The sequence below is a fragment of the Mustelus asterias genome, chromosome 1 (genome assembly GCF_964213995.1).
Source record: "Mustelus asterias chromosome 1, sMusAst1.hap1.1, whole genome shotgun sequence".
NCBI lineage: Eukaryota > Metazoa > Chordata > Chondrichthyes > Carcharhiniformes > Triakidae > Mustelus > Mustelus asterias.
In genome coordinates this window covers 19,181,474-19,205,561 of record NC_135801.1, presented here as the reverse complement: position 1 = coordinate 19,205,561, position 24,088 = coordinate 19,181,474, and the positions used below count along the sequence as shown (strand labels likewise).

The following is a 24,088-nucleotide window of genomic DNA, read 5'->3' as shown; positions in this document are numbered from 1 at the left end:
CAAACAGGCGCTGGAGTGTGGGAACAAGGGGATTTTCACAGTAACTTCATTGCAGTATTGATGTAAGCCTCCTTGTGACACTAATAACTAAACTTTAAAAAATCTTTGATTTTTTAAAAATTGAATTTGAATTCCACCAGGTGAGATTTGAACCTGTGACCCCAGAGCTGTAGCCTGGGCCTCTGGATTATTAGTCCGGTGACATTGCCACTATGCCAAGTCTCCAGCTAAAGTCACCTCACTTAACTAAATGGGAAAGTAAAATGGCCAAAATGTCATCTGTTACAATAATTTAACAATTTTTAAGATCATTCAGTTGCATAATCTGTGAAATAAACTACATAATTGTTGAGTAGCACCACTAATTTGTGATAGGCGAACCATTGGTTAAACTTGGTCCTTAGTTTGTCCCTCAGATTAATCTAGTGGCTCATTTTTGTTTTAAAGAAATATAATGACAAGCCCACTTGCACTATCTGAAGAGGAAATCCAAATGATGATGCAAAGCTATCTCGACAATTTTTGCCAAATGGACAGTAGCTTGGCTCTTCCTAAGCTGCGTGAGAGATCCAGGATCCAAGGCCGAGTGACTGACTGGAGGAACACAAAGATGGAGAAGCTGGAGAAGCGGTGGAAGAAACGGGTGAGTGAGCTTGAGGAGGACAACCTTCGATCCTGTGGACCGTTTGCAGAATTACTGTTTCTGTTATGTAATGAGGTTGGATTTTGGACCCGGTGCATTTTGTCAAACGCTGCACCTTTTCAAGTTGAAGTGAAAACCGGCAGAGGAAAAGCCACCTTGGCAATATGGGGCTTAAAACCAAATCAACTCAGACATGGTCTAGTTTTACATCCTGTCATCATATAATGAGTAGAGTGACTCTTAGTTATTTATGGCTCATCGAGCTGTCAGACAGAGACAGTAACTGAATATGTTTACTCATTAGGCTTGATTAGAAAATTAAAACCCTCCACTTTTCCCAGAAGCATTGGCTGGGATCTTCCGATCCTGATGAAGGTGACAGCACCCCCCCCCCCCCCCCCCCCCACCTCCCCCACCCTTGGCCAGCAAGCGGCCATTGACTAAAGCAGGGCCAGAAGATCCCACCAGGCAGGAGATGCCGGAAAATCCTGGCCAGTGCTTCTGAGGAATGTGGAGGGTGTGAATTGTACTCCATTTCGATCTTAACAGCAGTCACAAACAGCTCACTGCAGTCTAATGTTACTTTTAACACGAGGTGAATGGCCAGGATACTGCAGTGCCAGTGGATGCTTTGAATAAGATGTTCTTATAACCTAAAACAATCAATACTATTCTTGATGTTGGCTCAAAATCAAAAGTTCAGACAGAGATTAATTTTTAGCAGTGTTTTCATTTCCATGAGGAAAGACATGACCGCAGCCCAAGTTATGGGTACCATAGAATCCCTACAGTGCAGAAGAAGGCCATTTGGCCCATCAGGTCTGCACCGACTCTCCGAAAGATCATCTTAACCAGGCACCCCTATGCTATCCCCATAACACTGTGCATTTTCACCAAGTACTTTCACCAACTTTTACAGATGTACCATAGAAAGCATTCTTTCTGGTTCTATCACAGCTTGGTATGGCTGCTGCTCTGCCCAAGACTGCAAGGAGCTACAAAAGGTCGTGAATGTAGCCCAATCCATCGCACAAACCAGCCTCCCATCCATTGACTCTGTCTTCACTTCCTGCTGCCTCGGCAAAGCAGCCAGCATAATTAAGGGCCCCATGCACCCCAGACATTCTCTCTTCCGCCTTCTTCCGTCGGGAAAAAGATACAAAAGTCTGAGGTCACGGACCAACCAACTCGAGAACAGCTTCTTTCCTGCTGCTGTCAGACTTTTGAATGGACCTACCTTGCATTAAGTTGATCTTTCTCTACATCCTAGCTATGACTGTAACACTACATTCCGCACTCTCTCGTTTCCTTCTCTAAGAACGGTATGTTTTATCTGCATAGTGTGCAAGAAACAAGACTTTTCACTGTATATTAATACATGTGACAATAATAAATCAAATCAAATTTTCCATGACTAATCCGTCTAATCTTCACATCGTTTGGACACTAAGGCGCAATTTATCATGGTCAATCCACCTAACTTGCATATCTTTGGATTGTGGGTGGAAACCGGAGCACCCAAAGAAAACCCACGCAGTCACGGGGAGAACGTGCAAACTCCATGCAGACAGTAACCCACGGCCGGAATCTAATCCAGGTCCCTGGCGCTGTGAGGCAGCAATGCTAACCACTGTGCCACCGTGACACCCGGCAAAAGAACAAAACCCAATGTATAAAAAGCAATAGTGTTGAACTCCAGATTTGAGCAGTTCTGTGTTCATATGATTTAGTCTAGAAACACTAATGTGCAGAAATCTCTTTCTATCAGTGATGGCCCAGGGCTGAGTATATACAGATCACTTTTATAGATTGCAGTGATTTATGTTAAAATGTTCACATTGGTACCACTCACTGGCGCTGAAGTGTTATGAGTTCATGTTTGGGTGAGCAATTTAATTTGCTTCTCCAAGCAGTGAGTCCTTTGATCTGTTCACCTTTATCTTTCTATCTTGGTATTTTTTCAAATCTGAAGTGACAGTTTCACTTCACGGTTTCTTTTTTGGTAATCTGCGTGGAAGCAAAGGAAAACACAGATTTGTGGCCTTTTGATATTTAGAAGCGCAGAGGAATTTAGCTGAAAATAGACCAAGGTCCTTCTAGTTCAACTTTTACCATCCTGGGTACAGTGATACAATCATAGATCATAGAAACCCTACAGTACAGAAAGAGGCCATTCGGCCCATCGAGTCTGCACCGACCACAATCCCACCCAGGCCCTACCCCCATATCCCTGAATATTTTACCCACTAATCCCTCTAATCCACGCATCCCAGGACACTAAGGGGCAATTTTAGCACGGCCAATCAACCTAACCCGCACATCTTTGGACTGTGGGAGGAAACCGGAGCAACCGGAGGAAACCCACGCAGACACGAGGAGAATGTGCAAACAATGATAATGGAGTTGTTGTTGGCGGATTATGGCAAAGCCAATTCTGTCATAACTAGGCCAACCCCTACAATGCCCATATGCATTGATGACCCCATTATTGGAAAGAACATTGATAGATATTTGAGGACATCACTTGGAATATTTCATACTTGTGCAAATAAGTCGGCATGGCAAAATCAAATTCTATTCTAGCCCTACTATGAATATTACTACAATATGTGTGAAAGATTTTTTTTTGGATAAATGCATTCAAGTGGGCAGACAGATTGACTGGAACAGAAATGGAACTTTATGGTTAAATAAATGTATATGACATCGTTTTACTGAGAAGTGGATATTAGGGATTATAAAAATAAACATTTATGCCTGAATTTTTCACAAGGGTGAGCGCTCGGTGTCTGCCACCTTGAACTGACAAGTCTGCTGCTATTTTACGCACATTGGCAGTAGGTGGAACATCCGCCTGCCTTTGGATAGATGTCCCACCTTGGAGCATGGCCAACAGATCGCCAACCCCTCCAGGCGCAGTGCTTCAGTGGTCGGAAGAGGTACTGCAGTGCCAAGCCCGAGCCTAAGTCCCAGAACCGTACTTTAGGTAAATACCAGGGGTCCTGGAGGTAGGGGGGTAAGGGATGCCCTGGAGGGAGATGAGCAGATTCAGTGTCAAGGGGTACGACAGAGGGGAGGGAGAGCCAGAGCTCCCAAGTCCCTGAGGGGAGGGTAGCCCAAATCTGAAGGGGCCTTCCAATTGAGGCGCCTGCCATCACTGACACCGCCCCCTCCCTATTCCCACCCAAGATTTAGGGTGGGAATTCTTATGTTTCACACCCTGTTCCATCCATCATCTGCCAGCCTAAAATTTGAGGCTGGGTGGGAAAAGGCCCCTGAAGGGCCATGAAGTGGCAACTTAAGGGCCTCAATAGGGGCATGGACGAGTTTCCCATCCAAGGCTCTATTCGCCCCACAGAACCTGCAAGTGAAGGTGGGGGGGGGAGTGGGAGAAGGGGATGGGAAATATTCTGGCCTTAGTGTTCTTTTTGCTGTAAATTAATTCAAGAGAAGGTGTGAGGTTTGACTTCGAAGGGAAATGATAGACCTTCTCAGAGGCCCAATATCAGGAACACCTCAGATCTCGCCATTGAGGTGCGTTCTAGGCCAATATGTTTTTACAAATTATTTTTAAAAAAATGTCATTTGAAGGTGACTTGTATGAGCTCTCCATTAGAGAAGGGACATAGCTTTAAAATCCATAGCATGTTCTGTGTATTCCCAGAGCGTCAGCCGGAGTGCAACACGATGACTGAAAACTAGGCGTGCTGGACATTTTGGGATGACTGTGAGAGGAGAGAGTCTGCAACCACCTCTTGCTGTACCCTGAGTGTGAGGGGAGACAGGAACTTGAATAATCAGCTGGTTCATGGGCCTCAAATTGGTCTAAATTAAGGCTTGCGTCTCCAAATCTATGGGCATAAGTTTTTAAAAGTGCATTTTGAGCGAGCCCACTAAATAAATGTGCAAGTTTCCCCCAGGCAGAGAGCAGCCCACCACCCCACTCCTCCATGTTCATTAGTCTTCTGCTGAACTTTCTGGTCTTGTGTCAACCCCAGTCACTATGAATGGTACCAGAACCCGACATTTTGTTTCATAATTGAGGGACCTTTCCTTGACCCCATGAAATTGCACTAGCAGTGGCAGTGGTTTGTACTGAGATGCGTAACTATGCAAATTTTCTGGGTCAGTGTATTCCACACATTGGAAACGATAAATGGAATCTTTTGAGAAAAAAGCAGTTTCTTTTTTTGACGATTTAATGAGAGGTTTTCTGTTCCTCTGTGTAGGACAAGTTAAAAACTAAGGAACTGGGACATGGTGATGGGATCAAGCTGGTGGCTCTACAGGAACGCACACGGGTCAAAATTAAATTGTATGAGGAAGAAAACAAAAGAGCAGCTGAAGAAATGAATGCGGTAAGCTGGATCACAAAGCTAAGTACTGAGGGTCGCACAGTGGTTAGCACTGCTGCTTCACAGCACCAAGGACCCAGGTGCAACTCTGGCCTTGGGTCACTGTCTGTGTGGAGTTTGCACATTCTCCCCCTGTCTGTGTGGGTTTCCTCCAGGTGCTCCGGTTTCCTCCCACAGTCCAAAGATGTGCAGGTTAGGGTGGATTGGCCATGCTAAATTGCCCCTTTGTGTCCAAGATGTGTAGGTTAGAGAGGGATTAGTGGTGTAAATATGTGGGGTTATGGGGATAGGGACTGCATAAGATGCTCTGTCGGAGAATCGGTGCACACTTGATGGGCCCAAATGGCCGCCTTATGCAGTGTAGGGGTTCTATGATAACGCGATTGTAAGTGGAAAACAGTGAAAGGGTGCTGTCCCTGTGTATGTGTGGGTTTCCTCCGGGTGCTCTGGTTTCCTCCCACAGACCAATGATATACAAGTTAAGTGGATTGGCCATGCTAAATTATCCCTTAGTGTCCAAAGATGTGCAGGTGAGGTGAATTAGCCATGCTAAAAGCACAGGGTTATGGAGATCGTGTGGGTTTGTGTGCATGGGTAAGATGCTCTGTCAGAGAATCTGTGTAGACTCGATGGGCCAAATGGCTTCCTTCTGCACTGTAGGGATTCTATAACACAAGTGTTGGCAGCTATCCTTCGTATTCTGCAGTCCTGAAATTCTAGCCCAATGTAACCCCAGCTGCCTTGTTGTGGCTGGAATGACCAACAAATACAAGACAGCAGGCCATAACAGGAACTCAATTCTCCAACCAGTTACCTCTTGTGGCCAGTAGGACAGGTCACAGTTGTCACCTCCCAGTTGCACTCTGGGTAGCAAAACCGAGAGAAGCCCCTTCCCCAATAATCGGCAATCATTTTCCAATGAGCTCTCAGCGAATGGGAAACTCAGGATGTATTATAGGAGTAAATGACCGACGCAGTGAGAATACATTCACTTCGACTTGGAGATATATCAAATTCGCAACATGGCAACAGGCCCAACCAGTCTGTGATGGTGTTTACCCTCACACAAACAATTAGTTCTAATTGAATTTACCTCCCCTGTTGTAATATTCAATCGTGGACTTTCACCTACCTATCCAATCCGATTTTCAGACATCAGAAGGCATTTTCAAGGAAGAAATAATGTGCATTCATGTGATGCCTTTCACATCCTCATGGGGTCTCATGACCTTTGAAGTGTAGTAATGTTTGAAATATATGAAATTTTAAGCCCCCCCACCCCCTCTTCCAAATCATAGTGGTTTACGTTGGGTACAATGGAAAAGGGTTGCAAACCTCAAACCCATCTCCAATTGCCCATTTCTGGTCTTTCAAGCGCAGTGTTTAAGAACAGCATTCACTCCCAGGAGGTCAGTTGTTCATTTAACCATTGTAATGAAGCTCAGATTTAACCTCCATTTTAAATTGTACGCTAGTGGGCTGGGTTTCCCGACCAGAACCCATCTTCCCCCACCACCACCCACTCACCAATATATTCAACCTCTACTTTCTCCATGATGGCTCTGACTTTATGGTCAATCCACATCCCGTAGTCTATAACCTCTCCTCCCCATTCCCAAAGGCCAGCCAGCCTCCCCACCTGGCTAACTGTAACCGAGAAACGGAAACGGAAAATATTAATCAGCTCCTGCTTTTGAATTTGTCAAAGCCAGAAGGAAACCTGTCCTTCCAAGTATCTTAGCTGCAAAACAGGCTCCCACTCCAACTCTGGCCTGTATTCTAAAACTCCTGCATTTTAAATATCTCTTTCCTGAGTTGAACAAGGATAAACCATTCAATCCTATCAGTCTGTTCCTCCATTCACTTAGGTCATGGCTTACAGGTAACTCAATTTCTTTTACCCACCTTGGTTCCACATCCCTTGTCCGAGAAAAATCCTTCAATCTCCGTTTAGAAATGTTCTCGGCACTGGTCTGATGGAGAGGGTTCCGGATATGCACTATTTTATGTGCGCAAAAGTGTTTCCTGATGCCACTACTAAAAGGTGTAATTTTAATTGTCCATGGATTCCCCCACCAGGGGAAATAGTTTCTTCCCTTCTCCTTATCAGACTACCTCGTACACCTCTGCTAGATCACCCCTTAGCCTTCAGTGCTCAAGAGGAGGCTATAGCACGTGGTATTGTCACTGGACGAGTAATCCAGAGATCCAGGGTAATGCTCTGGGGACCCAGATTCAAATCCAGGGTCGATGGTGAAATTTGAATCTGGAAAAAATCTGGAAATAAAAGTGGATGGGTGACCATGAAACCATTGTTAATTGATGTAAAAACCCATCTAATTCACTAATGTCCTTCAGGGAAGGATGTTGGGCTGGCCTACCATGTGATTCAAGGCCCACAGCAATGTGGTTGACTCTTAAAATGCCCCCTGAAATGGCCTAACAAGCCACTCAGTTCAAGGACAATTCGGGATGGGCAATAAATGCTGGTCCAGCCAGCAATGCCCACATTCCATGAATGAAAAAAAAATAAGAGTGCAGCTGACTAAACTGCCCAACATGAAAGAATTTGAGATGAATTAATCGTAGTTACTGTTATTTCATGGCAATTACCATGATACATAAACATACAATGCAAGGCATGCTTTGTAGGGTTATAGGTCTGTAGCTATTTTTACTTGGAGAAATTTAGACTGATCATATTAGTATTTTGGCAGATGGTGTTTTGGTAGTTTCGGAGTTCTAGCACACCCCTTCACAGGCATCAGGTGCAGGTTTCACCACATGTGTGGCAGTTCAGTACAGGATGAGTGAAGTGCTGGGCTTTCAAAAGTGGGCTGAACATTATTCTACATTTGAAATGTTGCTGCTGTCAGAGTTCTCTGGTTAACAGCAACCTAAAGGCACTCAGTTGACTCTTTACACTAACAGCACTGGACACCATGCATCCAATGCAAGGTCTTTAATTACTTGTGCACAAGGAGAACTCCCTCCGCCCAACACGGGATGGCCGGAGCAATTCTGAGGTTACAGAGAAACAGCTCAGCGTTATAGTCAATTACAGCAAATCAGGAACAAGAGATTTTTCACGCCTTTCACTGACACACATATTTGCCAATTAAATCTCGGTCTTTTGCCCTTTCTCATTCGATGAAAAATTGACTTCTGCTAATCCTTCATTTGCATAGCATATCCCCATATCTCACCTTTGATATTTGTTATGGAAAAAATCTGGTCTTGCTCACCCTCTGGTGAAGGCCGAAAAAGGAAAATGTTATGGGGGTCTGCGAAAAAATAGCAGAGACTGACTCCTTTTGAAGGTCAGTAAGCTGATAAACGTTTTCCACCGTTGTACAGAGAAAGCATGAAATTTTAATTTGAACACTTTTAACTTCCACACAATTTGACTTCCAAACTATGAAACTTCAATCTGAACATTTTAACTTCCACGCTGCTGTGTATTCTTGCTGCCAGTGCACCTACCTTCACCAATATGGCAGCTGCCGTACTTCTTATCAGAAATATATCTACATTTTCTGTCTGAAGTATTGGGAACATAGGCCAGTGAGCAACTCTGGAAAGCAGGTGCGATGCAGCCCAGGTGCCTAGGCCTATTTTTTATTTTGGGGGTCATTTTTTGTACAAACCTTTTTCGGGGATCGTTTTAAACTCAAGAGCACATGTGTTTAATAATTGAGAAGTGGCCAGGCTCTCTGCATAATAATGTATATTGGAGATCGGGCCAGCATTTAAGTAGTTCTGTTTTTGCTTCTGGCTGATTTGGCAAACTTCTACAAATTTTCGTCAGTTGACCACCGGTACCAATGATCAATCCTCCTTCAGGAAGCCTGACTGACGTGTTCCCATCATGAGCAAAATGTAGCCTGCACGTGCAACAGAAAGGGAGATCGTCCCTACGGAACAGACCTTCATATAGGCTGAGAAATTTGTTTTGACTACACCAGGTTGACATCTCTCTCACTATATTGGTGAAACTCTGAACTGGCATTAGGCCCATTGCATTTGTAGGTACAAGCCTAACATCGTTTCAATACCTCTTCCCAAAATTGGATTGCCTTGAACGTAACTAGCACCAAGACAACTACGTTCAGGATAGTTGTGTCTCATGTAGCCAAGCCAGCAGTTCTCAAAGGGATTGGTGGGTGTCACCATGAGAAGGGTAAGTTATTTTTACTTGAATGTAGATCAGTAAGGACTAGTGCTCCTCCCAGCTCCACAGCAGTTCTGAAGTTCCCCCATTCATACACTACTGGTGATTTCCCACATCCTCTTCTGGTTGCGTCCAGTCTTCCACCTGGTTTCCCCCCTCCCACCCACTACGTCAACACTTCCCTTCCAATGACTGCCTTTTCTCCTTATTGATTGCTTCAACCTCCCCTCCCTCAAGGGCCTTGTAGAGGATGAATGCCTGGTGATGCAGCATGTAGAAGTTTACATCAGGAGAGCACCCTTTGACTTCACCTTGGGTATTTTTATTAAGCAATGTTTAAAATGTGATAACTGCTTGAATGATGCACGATGTTTTGGATGCACAAATAGACCAACAAGTTGTGGCGAGAAAGTTTCCATGTAAATTGCAAATTGTCATGAACTACGGGATGATTTGCTCTGCTCCTCCATAACCTGAATGCAATGGGATCTTATTCCTACCCCCCAACTGCACTTCATAAAGCTGCTGCATTTACATTATTGTTAATTTTCACATATGTGTTGATCACACTTGGCTCCACCTCACCACCATCTCCCTGACTCCTCCGCTGTTGCTAAATTATCAGACTGCTTATCTGACATCCAGTACGGGAAGAACAGTAATCGCCTCGAATTAAATGTTGGGAAGACTAAAGCTACTGCTTTCAGTTTGTGCTCCAAACTTTGTTCCCTAGTTAGCCGTTCCATCCATCTCCCTGAGAACACTCTGAGATTAAACCAGATTAAGCATCCTGAGAGACACTCTGCTCCAACAAATCCTGGCCCGCTATAAGAACATAAGAACATAAGAAGTAGGAGCAGGAGTAGGCCATCTAGCCCCTCGAGCCTGCCCCGCCATTCAATAAGATCATGGCTGATCTGACGTGGATCAGTACCACTTACCCGCCTGATCCCCATAACCCTTAATTCCCTTACCGATCAGGAATCCATCCATCCGCGCTTTAAACATATTCAGCGAGGTAGCCTCCACCACCTCAGTGGGCAGAGAATTCCAGAGATTCACCACCCTCTGGGAGAAGAAGTTCCTCCTCAACTCTGTCTTAAACCGACCCCCCTTTATTTTGAGGCTGTGTCCTCTAGGTTTAACTTCCTTACTAAGTGGAAAGAATCTCTCCGCCTCCACCCTATCCAGCCCCCGCATTATCTTATAAGTCTCCATAAGATCCCCCCTCATCCTTCTAAACTCCAACGAGTACAAACCCAATCTCCTCAGCCTCTCCTCATAATCCAAACCCCTCATCTCCGGTATCAACCTGGTGAACCTTCTCTGCACTCCCTCCAATGCCAATATATCCTTCCTCATATAAGGGGACCAATACTGCACACAGTATTCCAGCTGCGGCCTCACCAATGCCCTGTACAGGTGCATCAAGACATCCCTGCTTTTATATTCTATCCCCCTCGCGATATAGGCCAACATCCCATTTGCCTTCTTGATCACCTGTTGTACCTGCAGACTGGGCTTTTGCGTCTCATGCACAAGGACCCCCAGGTCCCTTTGCACGGTAGCATGTTTTAATTTGTTTCCATTGAGATAGTAATCCCATTTGTTATTATTTCCTCCAAAGTGTATAACCTCGCATTTATCAACGTTATACTCCATTTGCCATATCCTCGCCCACTCACTCAGCCTGTCCAAATCTCTCTGCAGATCTTCTCCGTCCTCCACACGATTCACTTTTCCACTTATCTTTGTGTCGTCTGCAAACTTCGTTACCCTACACTCCGTCCCCTCCTCCAGATCATCTATATAAATGGTAAACAGTTGCGGCCCGAGTACCGATCCCTGTGGCACGCCACTAGTTACCTTCCACCAACCGGAAAAACACCCATTTATTCCGACTCTTTGCTTCCTGTCGGATAGCCAGTCCCCAATCCACTTTAACACACTACCCCCAACTCCGTGTGCCCTAATAACTTTGGGGTTGTTCTTGGGAGAGCTGATAGATAGAACTCTTGGGGTTAAAGGGATCAACTTTGCTGCACCATTTGATTCTGAGTTGAGCTTTTGACCTCATATTTGTGCCATCACTAAGATTGCCTATTTCCACATGCATAACCGCTTCATGATTTTGCCCCTGTTTCAGCTTATCTGCTGTTAAAATCCTCATTCATGCCTTTGCTATCTCTAGACATGACTCTTGCAACAGATTCCTGGCTGGTCTTCCCAATTCTGCCCTCTGTAAACTTGAGGTCATCCAAAACTTGGCTGCCCATGCCTTAACTCATGACACATCCCGTTCCTCTGTCACCCCCGTGCTCATTGACTTAAATCTATCTCCTGATCAAGCAATGTTTTGGCTTTGAAATTCTCATTCTTGTTTTCAAATCTCTCCATGGCCTTGCCCCTCCCTATCTTTGTAACCTTCTCTAGCTTCACAATCTTCTGGGATATCTGCACTCCTCTCATCATATCTCTTGAGCATTCCCAATTATAATTGCCCTATCATTGGTGACCAAATCGTCTGTGGCCTAGGCCCCATAATCTGGAATTCCCTCCCTACATCTCTCTGTCTCTCTCTTCTTCCTTGCTTCCTTAAGATACTCCTTATAGTCTACCTCTGTGACCAAGCGTTTCAAGCATTTTGTCATCTTGATTTAGTATTTACTCATTTGGCTCAATTTCATATTTCGTTTATGGCATTCTTGTGTCTGTCCTTTTGAGTGCAAAGCTTCAGCAACATGTCTCTATATTCAAGTTCTATATTACCAAGTGACTGATAATTTAATGTGTGGAGTCTCATTCCCTCAGAGTGAAATAATATTGGAGATTTAAGAAATGTTAGACTTCCCTTTCCATTTGTCTTGATCCATAATCCAACATTTCCTTCCATTTCTTTTATTTTTCTTTCTATCCATTTCACCTTCCTTCTCCGTTCTACCTCTGTTTATTTCTCAACCCTTAAAACCTCATTTGTTGAGGAGAAACCCTGTTCGTCTCATTGTTTACCAAGATCCCTGATGCTCTATTGCCCTCACTATGTCATTATCAGCTTGCTCTTCCAGCATCTTACCAGACAAAGTAAAGTTAAGCTGAAAGATTCTGAAAAACTCTTAACAAACCCTGAGACACACCCTGTGTGGGAGAGAAAAACTGAGCTCAGCAGGGGATTGGCCAGGGGGGGCCAGGAAAATTAGCACATCATCAGCAGCACCCTCGTTGTGGACTAGCTGTCTTTGCATATACATGAAATAGACAGCGCAGATAAAAGGTGGATGTTTACTATATCAACAGGACACAGGTGAATGTCCTTGCTGACAGCACTAAAACTGCAATTAAGACATGAATAAATGACGTTGTCTGAATGGATGTTCCATCCGTCTACCACTAAAGATTATGACATTACCAACGGGACGCGATTAAACAGCTATTGTTTCGGGCCTATCTCTTTGTATCATGTGTAAATAATTTACCGGTGTGCGTGACTTTACCCGGAGTAATGCCTCATTAAAAAAAGCTGACTGTACACAATTGAGCAAAGCAGACTGAAGAAGCCTTAGGAATTCTTCAGTTCTCTCCTTATCGATAAGAAGGCAATAAAGGATCCATCACTCATGAACGCTATGTCCGAATATCTTCCAAGCACCGACACCTGCTCCAACAGATCCTGGCCCACTGTAACTCTGTAGGGTTATTCTTGGTAGAGCCAATAGATAGAGCCCTTGGGGCTAAAGGGATCAAGGGATATGGGGAGGAAGGCGGGTTCAGGATGTTGAATTTGATGATCAGCCGTGATCAAAATTAATGACAGAGCAGGCTTGAAGGGCCGAATAGCCTACTCCTGCTTCTATCTTCTATGAAGCGTGGATTTTGCAGTTGAAATCTAAGCACATCACACAGCAAAGATTGAAAATGGCACACCAGAATTTTAAAACTCTTACACCAACACTTTAGACAGTAACGTTATTATTGATTTCACGTCCATCGGCCCTGAAATTGCACAGTTGGCGATCTTGTACAGGCGCTCCAAGTGCATCAGCCGCTATTACACCCCCACTGTTTCAACAGCAATATTAGCACATTTATTTCAATGGGTATATGTCTGCTCAGAAATGGTGCAGACAGGAATTTGCTCACGCGCCAACCTCATGTGGCATAACTTTCAGGCCATTACCTTTAATAAACTTAATCAGAAGCAGCAGAAATACGAGTTAGATCAGCTTGTCAGCTCATGAAGCTCCTGAAATGTTTGCCTTTCACATGCACGGGTTACTCTACATTTTCTACCCGTTTCTGCGCTCCTTCTGAATTTCCAGCAGCCGCAGTTATTCTTTTCACGTTGAACGCTGTTAAAACGTTTGATAATTAATAGCTTGCTCTCTGTGTAAATCCCAGGTGCAGCAGGATAAATTGCCAAGATGGGAATGCTTTGCAACTATATCACTCGCCTCTTAAAAGCTCTCTCTTATTGCCGACAAATTACTCACCCCTGAACAAAAGCTGATGGTTTCTATAAGTTGAACCATGTAATCTTCCATGTATTAGAGAGATGAGATTGAAAATACCACCTGAGGTATTGTAATAAATCCAGCATCATGTTGGATATCTTTTGCTGCTAAGTTATGAGGAGACGTTATTCAGACTGACAATTGTCATTTGAATTTTTTTTTGATTATTGGAGACCAATTGTCTGTGGAGCGGAAAAAGAAATTGAATGTGGTTTTGCAGCACTTCCGAACTGATAAATAGGAATCTTGGGTGGGATTTTCCAGCCCTTCCTGCTGATAGGATTTTCTGGTCCTGCCTTCGGCACAATGGGACGGTCAAACCACGCAAAATGTCACGGACATCGATCTGACTGGATGATCCCGTCAATGACAAACCGCCTCTGCTGCTGGAAAACAGGTTTTCCTTAATTCCTTGAAAACAATCATGATATTGTATAAACCTTAATGAATATAGGAAATGTTCCAATCAAATGAATTCCATAAACAACCCTTGCCACAGGTTTAGCACAGCAAAACATGGGTGCTCACGTGATGCTGGAACCCAGTTCCCTGGGTGGAGGATTGATTCTCTGACTTCCCAGTCTTGTAACTTCTAGCGGCCCTCGTGATACACCCAGGACAACCTGAAGTCAGAACAGCTTCCCAAAACACCAGGGAGAGAGAGACTCTCGGCAAGCCAACCACCAACAGCAGGTTTTCCACTCCAGGAAGGACAGGAACCTTGCTTCCAGCTAACAGCAGAATTTCCAAAACCAGGGAGAGAGAGAGAGAGAGAAAAACACTGCTTTTCAGCTTGATGTCCACCCCCTTCGAAACTAAAACTGTTACCGACCAAATTAAAAGTGAAACCTTGAATTCATTATGAAGAAACAGAAACTGTCCAAAACACATGACCTGCCACCAGTCTGGCTCCTAACAATGCAGGGTTATAAAACAACTCCCAGAAAGTACCTGCGGCCCATAGTATAAATAAACAAAACCCCATTTAAGCCATTGACACAGCAATAAAAGGACTGCTAGCAGCAGCCAGCCAGTGCCATAATAAAAAAAAACTGAAGCTGTGATAGCTGCAGCGAACATGGAAAAACAAAATTCTTGAAGGTACACTAATGTCACATTATGCTGCTAAATTATACTGAGACCTCCTCCCTCCCGTTTTCATCTAATCCCATCAGTTCATCCTTCTGTTGCTTTCACCCCACTGCCTTCCTCTCAGAAACATCTTGGCTATTTGTCTCAAGATCCACATTCACATTCATAGAATCCCTACAGTACAGAAGGAGGCCATTCAGCCCATCGAGTCTGCACCGACCACAATCCCACCCAGGCCCTATTCCCGTAACCCCACATATTTTTCCTGCTAATCCCCTTGACACTAGGGTTAATTTAGCGCGGCCAATCAACCTAACCCGCACATCTTTGGACTGTGGGAGGAACTCGGAGAAAACCCATTTTATTTTATTATTTATTAGTTTAATTTCCGTTAAATCACACCAAATATAGATCAACTGTTCCTGGGTAGCATTTTTATTTTCTTGTGTTTATAAATTTAATAGGGAAAACTTTGTTCTGAACCCGATATTAATTTTGTTCCGCCCGTTGTTGAATTGACCCCCCCCCCCCCCCCCCCCCCGCTCCCGCCCATGTGATCATGGCATTTTCACATGTTGCTTTCTTCCTTCTGCACTGCCTTTTCCCCAAGGATTGTATTATTTCTCCCTTTGTGGAAGGTTCAACTCCAAACCACAATTATTGCTTGACATAGGTTGTCCTCCAATTGCTTAACGAGATCAGAAGGCTGACATTTCAAATAGAAAGACGTTCAAAATCCTCGCATCCTCGATTCAGTGTAAAGGTGTCCTGCTTTCAAATCTCTAATGAAGTTAGCTAGTGACTTTAGTCAGCCGGCAGGTTTAAAAAGGAGATAGACTGATAGCAGTTGAGAGACAGGACATGAAAGTTGCAGAGATATTTAACAATGATGCTTTGAGCCTTGGGAACATTTCCAAGGACAACTAAAGAATTTGAGTTGCTCAGATTTAAAAGGTTAGATCTCGTTACTGTTGATTGCATGGACTTGGAGGTGCCCTGGTACAGATTTATAAAATAATAAGAGGGTTTTTAAACTTTAAAAGGGTTGCCCTATAAGACTATTGATAAATTATTCCAGCTTGTCAGCTTGGGGAAGTCAAGGGGACATGCGTTTAAACTGTTTAAATGTAAGACTGGATGTTAGGCAGTTTCTTTGGAATATGTTGCTGCCTGATGTGTTGCATGCTGATTTTCTGCATGGCCTTCAAGATGGAACCGAACCAATTCCTGACTGAGTCATAGATTGTGCCATTAGGACAAAGTGGGCAAACTGATAAGGACCAGGTGAAGTCTTGATCAGCTGACTGAGAGAAATTTTCCAAAGTTCCTTCCCCTTAATCCTAGGTTTTTCTTTCTTCAAAAATTTGTGTTGTTTCAGTCAGGAGATACCACACCTGGTGGGTGGCAGAGTGGGGTGGGGGGGAGGTGGAACGGATATTTCTAGTCACGGGGTGGCACAGTGGTTAGCACTGCTGCCTCACAAGGCCAAGGACCCGGGTTCGATTCCCAGCTTGGGTCACTGTCTGTGTGAAGTTTGCACGTTTTCCCCATGTCTGCGTGGGTTTCCTCCGGGTGCTCTGGTTTCCTCCCACAGCCTAAAGTTGCGTGGGTTAGGTGGATTAGCCGTGCTAAATTGACCCTTAGTGTCAGGGGAACTAGCTAGGTTTAATGCATGGGGTTATGGGGATAGGGCCTGGGTGATTATGGTCGATGCAGAATCGATGGGCCGAATGGCCGCCTTCTGCGCTGTAGAATTCTTTGAAATGCATTTATATTAATGTTCTTGCGTACCTGTCCAGTTTTCACATTTTTTAATAATTATATTGATTATTCAAGGTGTTATCTTCCTTGTGTTGAGCTTGGAAAGGTAGCAATCGGAGTATCATCGCCATCATTGGTGTCCAGGCAAGTTGTCTGCAATTATTTTGATACTCAATAGCGACAGATGAGGTATCTCCTCTGTGAGTCAGAACTCCGAGGAAATCTTTCCTATTACCTAAACAGATTGCAATTGATGGGGATGGAGTTGTAACAATGCTGAAATTTTACAGTGAAAAACTCTCAGGTTTTGGGATGTTTTCTATCCTAGAATTCCCAAGCTAGCAGATCAGGATTGTAACGGATAGCCAGAAAATGTCTAAGCCTGTCAGTCATCATTCATACAAAATTGCCAAGTTTGTACCTCACTGCAGCTTGTGCCTAGTTCCACAAATCCAAAGTGCCCACATACCCCTCACTGCCTACCTTACAAAAGTAAGGTAAAGTTTATTTATTAGTCACAAGTAAGGCTTACATTAACACTGCAATGAAGTTACTGTGAAATTCCCCTTGTCGCCATAGCCAGGCGCTTTTTCGGGTCAATGCACCTAACCAGCACGTCTTTCAGAATGTGGGAGGAAACTGGAGCACCCGAAGGAGACCCAGGCAGACACGGGGAGAATGTGCAAACGCCACACCGACAGTGACCCAAGCCGGGAATCGAACCCAGGTCCCTGGCACTGTGAGGCAGCAGTGCTAACCACTGTGCTACCGTGAATGCCATTGTTCCTGGGTTTCCTTCCCCGCTTTTAGCATGACTGCTAAAAGCGAGAGGGTTATGCGGGAAGCTGCCTTGTGTATCTGACAGATTTTGTACTGAGTGGTTGAGCGGCTGTGAAAAGCCATTTCCCTGTGCATTCAATCTGTCAACTATTCCACTCATGGAGCTGAAAGATCCTGCAAACGTTCGGACTGGGGCGTGAGGGAAATAATTCATAAATCCAATTAAGTGGGGAGTATGCTTCAAATTATTAGCCTCGCAGGCTGTACCTGAAGATTCATCAACTGATCTTAATTACGAGTTGATATATAGCATTGCTGAAGGTGGTACAGTACCCGGTTCAATTACTGCAATTTCAGTTAAAACACAACAGCAGCTCACCAATCCACATAATGGAACAAATTTAATGAAACAATACATCTCATGACAGCCTGAAGGTAAAGCTGTTGCCAATACTGAAGATACAGACCCCACAGATATAATATTGGTGATACCATTTATCTGCTACTTGACAAATTTGGCAGTAACTTTCGTCTTATTCCGAAACTTCAAAATCTAATTTGTTTGCACTATAACGTTTTTTCCTTTACGGTGGCACAGTAGTTAGCACTGCTGCTTCACAGCGCCAGGGACCCGGGTCCGATTCCTGGCTTGGGTCACTGTCTGTGTGGAGTCTGCACGTTCTCCCCGTGTCTGCGTGGGTTTCCTATGGGTGCTCCGGTTTCCACCCACATTCTGAAAGACGTGCTGGTTAGGTGCATTGATCCAAACAGGCGCTGGACTGTGGCGACTAGGGGAAATTTCACAGTAACTTCATTGCAGTGTTAATGTAAGCCTTACTTGTGACTAATGAATAAACTTTAACTTTAAATGGTTACATTGTCACAACAGTGATACTTTTCTGATAGTTCAGCAAGGCATAAGCTAATGGTGGCGGTCAGAAAGGAGCAGAGTTGGGGCTTAGATTGAATCAATGGTTTTATAGATTTAATGGTTTGGGCCCTCTTCAAGTTTTTTCTAGCCTTTTAGGTGTAAGGGGCGGCACAGTGGATAGCACTGCTGCCTCACAGCGCCAGGGACCCGGGTACGATTCCCGGCTTGGGTCACTGTGCGGAGTCTGCACATTCTCCCCGTGTCTGCGTGGGTTTCCACCGAATGCTCCGGTTTCCTCCCACAATCCAAAGATGTGTGGGTTAGGTGGATTGGCCATGCTAAATTGCCCGCTAGTGTCAGGGGGACTAGCTAGGGTAAATACTTGGGGTCATGGGGATAGCGCCTGGGTGGGATTGTGGCCGGTGCAGATTCGATGGGCCGAATGGCGGCCTCCTGCAGTGTAGGGATTCGATGAGCCATAATATGTCAGCACAAGTTACAGTATCAAAAAAGGTGAAGAACAGAATGAAAGAAGTGAAACTAAACAAGCTATCTTACTGGAAGGTTGCAGGCCTAAAAAAGAATTAACTTCGAGTGACAATGACTTCAGCACTATCAAGAACCGTCCAAAGCCAGGCTCTAAATGTCGAGATTCCCTTTTTCAAAGCAGTATGGCTATGTATGAAAACTATCTGTGGTTGTCCTCAGAAAAACTAGTAAGCAAATAGTTCTCAAATACCTGCTTCAACCACATTGTAATTTACATTATGAAACAAGTTATTGATCTGTTTTCATACTTGGGTTTAAATTGGTCTTGCAGTTATGAAAGAGTTGAGCATAGTTTAGCATTGAGTTGCACTGCCCTGGAATTTTTTGACAGTATTTGTTGTTGTCAGGAGTGTGGATTTGGTGCAGTAGTTCTTGTCAGACAACTTGTAGGACTGGCAGTAACAGCATGTATCTTGGGGCAGCGTCTCTGGACAAAGACTAGTCCCCCAGATTAAAATTGGGATTAGGAATGGACCTTGCTATTCACAGTTCGGATCCCAAAGGATTTGACATCTCCGAGATGGTTTTTAATTTTCAAAGGGTCATTTCTGCTGTCAACCAGTCTGCATGGCCACTTCCATCTCCATCGAAGTTTCTGGCCCTGTCAGGGGCAACCTGTTCTCTTCGGCAAGGCAGCAGCAGCCCCGACATGGCAGCCGCTACTTTTGCCTCTGGTGCAAAAGCAGGCAGGACCAGTCTCCTGGGGGCGCTCCGTGCTTCTGATTGGGTACAAAGCTTTTGCCTTCTGCCCAATTGGAGCATTTGAATTGAAAATTTGCGTCAGGTTGCCAAACCCTGTTTTGAAAATCCAGTTGATGTGTCACAGGGAAGCAGTGACGATTTCACAGCAAATTAAAAAGTGCAGTGCTGCATAACAAAACTCTCATCCATTGTAAAGGAGGATGATCCCTGCCAAAATCAGAAAAAACTTCTGTTTCTATATTGCCTCCCAGCACCTCAGAATTCCCCTCTCAGCCAGTGGTAGCTTTGAAGTGTATTCACTGTCGTAAATGTCCATATAGGTTGATTGGCCATGCTAAACTTCCCCTTTAGTGTCAGGAGGATTAGCAGGGTAAATACGTGGATTTACGGGAATAGGACCTGGGTGGGATTGTTGTCAGTGCAGGCTCAATGGCTTGAATGGCCTCCTTCTACGCGTGGGCAGCACGGTGGTACAGTGGTTGGCACTGCTGTCTCACAGCACCAGGGACCCCGGTTCGATTCTGACCTTGGGCGACTGTGTGGAGTTTGCACATTCTCCCCGTGTTTTTCCTGCGGGTGCTTTGGTTTCCTCCCACAGTCCAAAGATGTGCGGGTTAGGTTGATTGGCCATGCTAAATTTTCTCCTTAGTGTCAGGAGGATTGGCAAGGTAAATACATGGGGTTACAGGGATAGGGCCTGGGTGGGATTGTGGTCGGTACAGGCTTGATGGGCTGAATGGCCTCTTTCTGCACTGTAGGGATTCTTTGATTCAGAGGTGCCAATCGACCATGCTGCTTCGTCCTGATTGTGTCAAGCTTCTTGAGTGTTATTGAGGCTGCACGCATCCAGGCATGAAGCAAGGTCCCACTATAACACTAATGAAATAAATCTGATTAAAACATATGTTTCAGTGATGTCGATTGAGAGAGAACTGTTTATCAAGACACTGTGGGAATGACCACCCGAGAGAGGCGAAGGAGCCTCCAACAGTGCAGCACTCCTTCTGTACTCCAGTGGGATGTAAGCTTAGGCTATGTACTCATACCTGTGGAGCTGAACCTGAACCCACAGTTTTTGAATGGGAGGGCGAAAGTGCTATCGCTGTGCTAAATCTGACAGCTAAATTGCTTTTCCTTTTGAAAATTAAAATTCAAACTGTGCACGGTCATGTTCAAAGCCACTTAAGGGCCACTTGGGAACGAAGGGGGGAGCTTTATCCAGATCATCCATTGAAGCTGCAATAATCCAAAATCCCTAAACTGCAAACGAATTGTCAAGAAATTCCCCGGCCTCGTTTCCTCATCAAAAGCCCCATCAAGATCACTAGTGCAGCAAACCAGTTTCTGGCTGACTGGCTCCCGCAACGGGGAAGCAACATGAAACAACAACTGAATTTTCTCACATTAATTCTTTGCCTTCCAGTGGAATCTGCACATCCTTACTTTTGGAAAGATTTCAAGGCAAAGGAGAAAGGATGTTTCCATATGAATGCTGAACACAGCAAGTTTGCAAGTTTTGCTTACTTTCCTCAAAAGTCTAAAATGTCTAAAGTTTCAAGTCTAAAAGTCTCAAATCATTGGGCTGTGGAATATCTGTACTGATGTGAAATATTATGATTAGATAGGTCTGTTCTGCATTCCTAGCCTGTCTTGTTGTGTCTATAAAAAAAACGCTTACACCACTGGCCATTTGACTCATTTCTTCCGTGCTGGTTCTTCAGTTGAGCAATCCAAATTATTGCCACTCTTCTTTTCGCTTTCCCTCGAACCCTCTATCTTGCTGCTCTTCAAATATTGTTCCTGATTTCTGCCCATCCCGATGTGGGATTGGCTGGCTTTAAAATAGGTGGGCAGCACCCGATTCCAGGTTTCCTGTCCCCCATTCCCTTCATTGGCAATCTTCTGTAGCGTGGGATATGGGCTCAGGTTGCAAGCCCGCGCCCAGCAGTTCCAATGTCGCTGTCTCCACCGCGGGAGTTAGCATTTTAGACACCCCCACCCTGCAAAGATTTGATGGAATTGGGCCAGCTTGTAAAGGTGATGATGTTCATGCCAGCTCAGAGGTATTGTGAACCATAGGAGAAGCCTATCCTAGAGTCGGGAACCTTTTAAGTATCATAGAATCCATACAGTGCAGAAGGAGACCATTCGGTCCATTGTGCTTGCACCGACAACAATCCCACCCAGTCCCTATCCATGTAGCCCCACATATTTACCCTGCTAATCCCCCTGACACTAAGGGGTAATTTAACATGGCCAATCAACCTAACCCGCACATCTTTGGACTGTGGGAGGAAACCAAAGCACCCGCAGGAAAAACACGGGGAGAATGTGCAAACTCCACACAGTCGCCCAAGGTCAGAATCGAACCGGGGTCCCTGGTGCTGTGAGACAGCAGTGCCAACCACTGTGCCACCGTGCTGCCCACGCGTAGAAGATGTCAAATCCTTTGGGATCCGAACTGTGAATAGCAAGCTCCATTCCTAATCCCAATTTTAATCTGGGGGACTAGTCTTTGCCCAGAGACGCTGCCCCAAGATACATGCTGTTACTGGAAACTGGAGCACCCGTAGGAAACCCACACAGACATGGGGAGAATGTGCAAACTCCACACAGACAGTGACCCAAGCGGGGAATGAAGTTACTGTGAAAATCCCCTAATCGCCACACTCCGGCACCTGTTCGAGTACACTGAGGGAGAATTTAGCATGGCCAATGCACCTAACCACCACATCTTTCGGACTGTGGGAGGAAATTGGAGCACCCGGAGGAAGCCCACACAGACACGGGGAGAACGTGCAGACTCCGCACAGACAGCGATTCAAGCCGGGAATCGAACCAGGGTCCCTAACAACAGTAAGGCAACAGTGTGTCACCATGTAACCACTGTGCCACCGTGCCGCCCCGACCACACTCTTGACCTGGTGATTAACTGCCTTTTGCGAGAGCCTTGACCGAGCCCTGAATTATGCACTTTATAATTTAACGGGGTGCGAATGAGTTTGAGTTGTGGTCAGATTCTGTCATGCTTGTTGGGGCAGTGGAGGGAGTTTAAAATAAAGGCCTTTGTTTCTGTTATAATTTAGGTCAAACATGAAAATTTCAGTTATTCATATGACAGATTTGAGAAATGGGTTACTCTTGTATGCATAGTTGTTCTGTAGTCAGATTAGTTTCTGATGTAACATAGCTAACATCAGCAAATAATTATGAAATCTAATACAATATTATCGATTATTGCGAGGGGGTTTGAGTCGGGAGGTTATGATTCGGTGGTCCAGGACATTGGTGAGACCTCATCTTGAGTGAGGATCATAATGCAGAAGGAGGCCCTTCGGCCCATTGAACCTGCATTGACAACAATCCCACCCAGGCCCTATCCCCATAACCCCACTTATTTAACCTGCTAATCCCCCTGACACTAAGGGGTAATTTAGCATAGCCAATCAACCTAACCCGCACATCTTTGGACTGTGTACGGTATTGGTCTCCTTATTTAAGAAGGATGTAAATGCGTTGGAAGCAGTTCAGAGAAGGTTTACCAAACTAATACTAGGAATGAACAGGTTGCCTCATGACAAAAGCTAGGATAGCCTAAGCTTCTGGAGTCTGCTGGAGTTTAGAAGAGTAAAAGGCGACTTGATTGAAACATGTAACCATTGTGGGAGAATCTAGAACTAGGGGTCGCCATTTAAAAATAAGGGGATGCGCATTTAAGACAAAGATGAGAAGATGGTCGTGAATCTTTGGAATTCTCTACCTCAAAAGGCATTGGAAGCAGAGTCTTTTAAAAAGTGTTAAGGCAGAGGTGGATAGATTCTAGATAAACAAGGGGGTGAAAGGTTATCGGGGGTAGGTGAGAATGTGAATTTGAGATTACAATCAGATCAACCATGATCTTATTGAATGGTGGAGCAGGCTCAAGGGGCCAAGTAGCCTACTTCTGCTCATAATTTATACATGTTTGTACAACTTAGTACAGTTGCTAAACTCTGTGTGCTGTTCCTAGGAGTTACAGGACTTTTATTTTTGACATAGAATTATCATAGAATCCCACAGTGAAGAAGGAAGCCATTCGGCCCATCGAGTCTGCAGTGGTGACAATCCCACCCAGGTTCTATCCCCATAACCCCATGCAATTACTCTAGCTAGTCCCCCTGACACAAAGGGGCAATTTAGCATGGCCAATCCGCCTAACCCGCACAGCTTTGGACTGTGGGAGGAAACAGGAGCACCCGGAGGAAACCCACGCAGACATGGGGAGAATGTGCAAACTCCACACAGACAGTGATCCAAGCCGGGAATCAAACCCAGTTCATGAAGATAGTCGAATAAAAATGCGTTGCCTCAGTACTTCCTTCGTTTAGGCAGGATAGTGTGTCCAAAGGTCTGGACAGGCTAGGCTTGTTTCTGCTGGAGTTTAGAGGAGTAAGAGGTAACTTGATTGAAATATGTAAAATCCTGAGAGGTCTTGATAAGGTGATGTGGAGAGGATGTTCCCTCTTGTGGGACTCCCATCGATTCTCTTCCTTGTAAATTTTGGTCTATAAAATAGATTTAAATACATTAATTTAAGAGGCTTCTATCAGAGAGCCTCTTCATCATTGGGCAATTATTGCAAGTCGGCAGAGTGCTTCTATCACATACCGTAGCTTG

At 44.7% G+C, this 24,088-nt stretch overlaps 1 protein-coding gene across 1 annotated transcript in view; it reads left to right on the top strand.

Moving 5' to 3' along the window:
* The window catches only part of LOC144491933 (limbin-like), a 154,147-nt gene that overhangs the window by 90,398 nt on the left and 39,661 nt on the right, over positions 1–24,088 (top strand). Inside the window, exons 15-16 of the mRNA XM_078210194.1 lie at positions 448–643; positions 4,873–5,001. Of these exons, the coding sequence (XP_078066320.1) occupies positions 448–643; positions 4,873–5,001 (325 nt within the window). The remainder of the gene's footprint in view (positions 1–447; positions 644–4,872; positions 5,002–24,088) is intronic.